General features: G+C 56.7%; 1 protein-coding gene across 1 annotated transcript in view; it reads right to left on the bottom strand.

The window, feature by feature from the left end:
* Nucleotides 1-1,258: 1,258 nt before the first annotated feature.
* LOC103808854 (gastricsin-like) overlaps nucleotides 1,259-1,979 on the bottom strand; it is a gene marked incomplete at its 5' end in the record, with an annotated part of 2,910 nt that continues 2,189 nt past the window's right edge. The window contains 3 exons of the mRNA XM_009081659.1: nucleotides 1,259-1,411; nucleotides 1,563-1,661; nucleotides 1,943-1,972. Of these exons, the coding sequence (XP_009079907.1) occupies nucleotides 1,259-1,411; nucleotides 1,563-1,661; nucleotides 1,943-1,972 (282 nt within the window). The remainder of the gene's footprint in view (nucleotides 1,412-1,562; nucleotides 1,662-1,942; nucleotides 1,973-1,979) is intronic.

Raw genomic sequence — 1,979 nt, 5'->3', positions numbered from 1 at the left:
TCTTTTCACCAGGATGCTGCAGCCCTTTGCACGGGGCTCGTGTGGCTCCTCGCTCCAGGGTTTTCCCACTTCTCGCTCCAGGATCGTGCGGCTGGTTGTGGCCACGGAGGGTTGGCAGTGCCCTGGAGATGTGCAGGGTGCTGGGGAGCAGTGCCTGCTCGAGGCACAGGGGGTTTGCCCCCTCCTTACGGGACCCTCAGGGTCCAGGGGAGCTGTGCTGGGAGATGTGAGATGAACTCTTGGGAATGAGGGGCAACCAGTGACCCCCACGGCCCTTTGCGTCCCTGGGGCACGGTGTGACCCTGCCACCACACTGCTGGTGGCCACAGCACAGTGTTTTGGTGGCCAGGATCTCCCTCTTGCAGATTTGGCTGGAAACAGCAGATTTTTGGGGCGGTCACACGCCCCAGTGGAGTGACTGTCATCTGACATCAGGCAGCAGGCGATGGCCCTTGGTGCTGCATCTCCCGAGCATTGCCCGTGCTGGATCTTGAGGATCAGCCTCAGTTCTACCCCAGGCTGGCCCAGTCTGTCTAACACTGCTTCCAGCAGCAGCTCTTGGTGGGCATCCAGACACCCCAAGCTTTGGGCACATCAAATCCCAGGCACACCATCCCCTTCCTCCTCCTTGGAGCTGCAGCAGTGAGGAGATTCACCCCCCTTCCTCCTCCTTGGAGCTGCAGCAGAGAGGAGATTCACCTCTTGAGAGCAAACCCAGGGTGTTTCCCTCAGCCTGAGTGTCCTTGCATGACACGTTTTAATCCCTAATTTATTTGCAAATACACAAGGGCAATTCCCCCAAACCCAAGAACCTGGAGCTGTTCACACACAGCTCCTTGTTCTGCACATCCTGCTCCAAACTGGTTCCCGCAGCCTCCAGCCACAGCAGCACCTCAGCCCTGGGGTCCTCCAGCTGAGCACACAGTGCAGCCTGGAGTTCTCCCACTCATCCCAGTTTCTCAGCCAACCCCAGGCAGGATCCTGGTTCCCAATCAAAAGAAAAGCACCCCAAATTTGTCAATCCAAAGGTTCCATGGGCATCAGAAAGCCCAGGGAAGGGCCTGGAAACCTCGAGCATGAGCTCAGACTCTGTAACTCCATCAAGAAAAGCTGTGCCAGACCCAGCTCAGCCCTGGTCAAAGGAGACATGAGGCAGTTGGATCATAGCCCTTTTGTTACTACTCATACACACACACACAGATCCAAGGGAGGAGAAGGTGCTGCAGGGACAAATTCTCCCATGGGCAATGCCCCATCCCTAGGCTGCCAGGGCAAAGCCAACTCTGTTGTTGGCCACGTCGAAGATGGAGTAGTACTGCCGGAGGAAGATGTTCCCAAGGATCCAGAGTGGCTGGCCACTGGCAGAGGACACATATGTGCTCTCCACCCCCAGACTGCAGACACCATCCTTCTGTTGGGAGAAAAGGAGCAGATTTCAGTGCCAGTGAGGAGCTGGTCCTGCCTTCACAGCTGCTGTGGCTGGAGCAGGATCAGACCCTCCCTATGGTCACAGACAGGCAAGGATGACAACCATCTGTTGGGAATGGAAAAATCCCACCTACCTGCAGGACATAGACAGTGGGAGGTAGTGACAACCAGGCTCCACTGATGGCAAAGTAGAGGGTGGGCATGTTTGGGACACTGCTGCAGTCCACGAGGAACTGCAAGAGAGGCAGAGGGGCAGAGGGGTCAGGACCCCTGGACTGGGCACTGGTCTTCCTCCAGCCATGGTCCCAGAGGGTCAGCACAGCTCTGACAGTGCCAGGGCTGTGCTGACCCACATTTATCATGTTTGGAAGAATTATTTCTGTTTTACATCCCCACAGGACTGTTCCAGGTGGGATATTTTCCTCCAGAGACACCAGGTGCCTCCACAGCTCAGCATCACCACTCAGGTGCATCCATATCCCACAGCATCATCAGGTGCATCCTGCCCACCTACCCCATAGTCACTCTCCTTGGCACCCAGTGCCTGCAGC

This window comes from Acanthisitta chloris, unplaced genomic scaffold (genome assembly GCF_000695815.1).
Source record: "Acanthisitta chloris isolate BGI_N310 unplaced genomic scaffold, ASM69581v1 scaffold20489, whole genome shotgun sequence".
Classification (NCBI taxonomy): Eukaryota; Metazoa; Chordata; class Aves; order Passeriformes; family Acanthisittidae; genus Acanthisitta; species Acanthisitta chloris.
The sequence above is the reverse complement of the archived record's forward strand: the minus strand, read 5'-3'. Positions and strand labels throughout refer to the sequence as shown.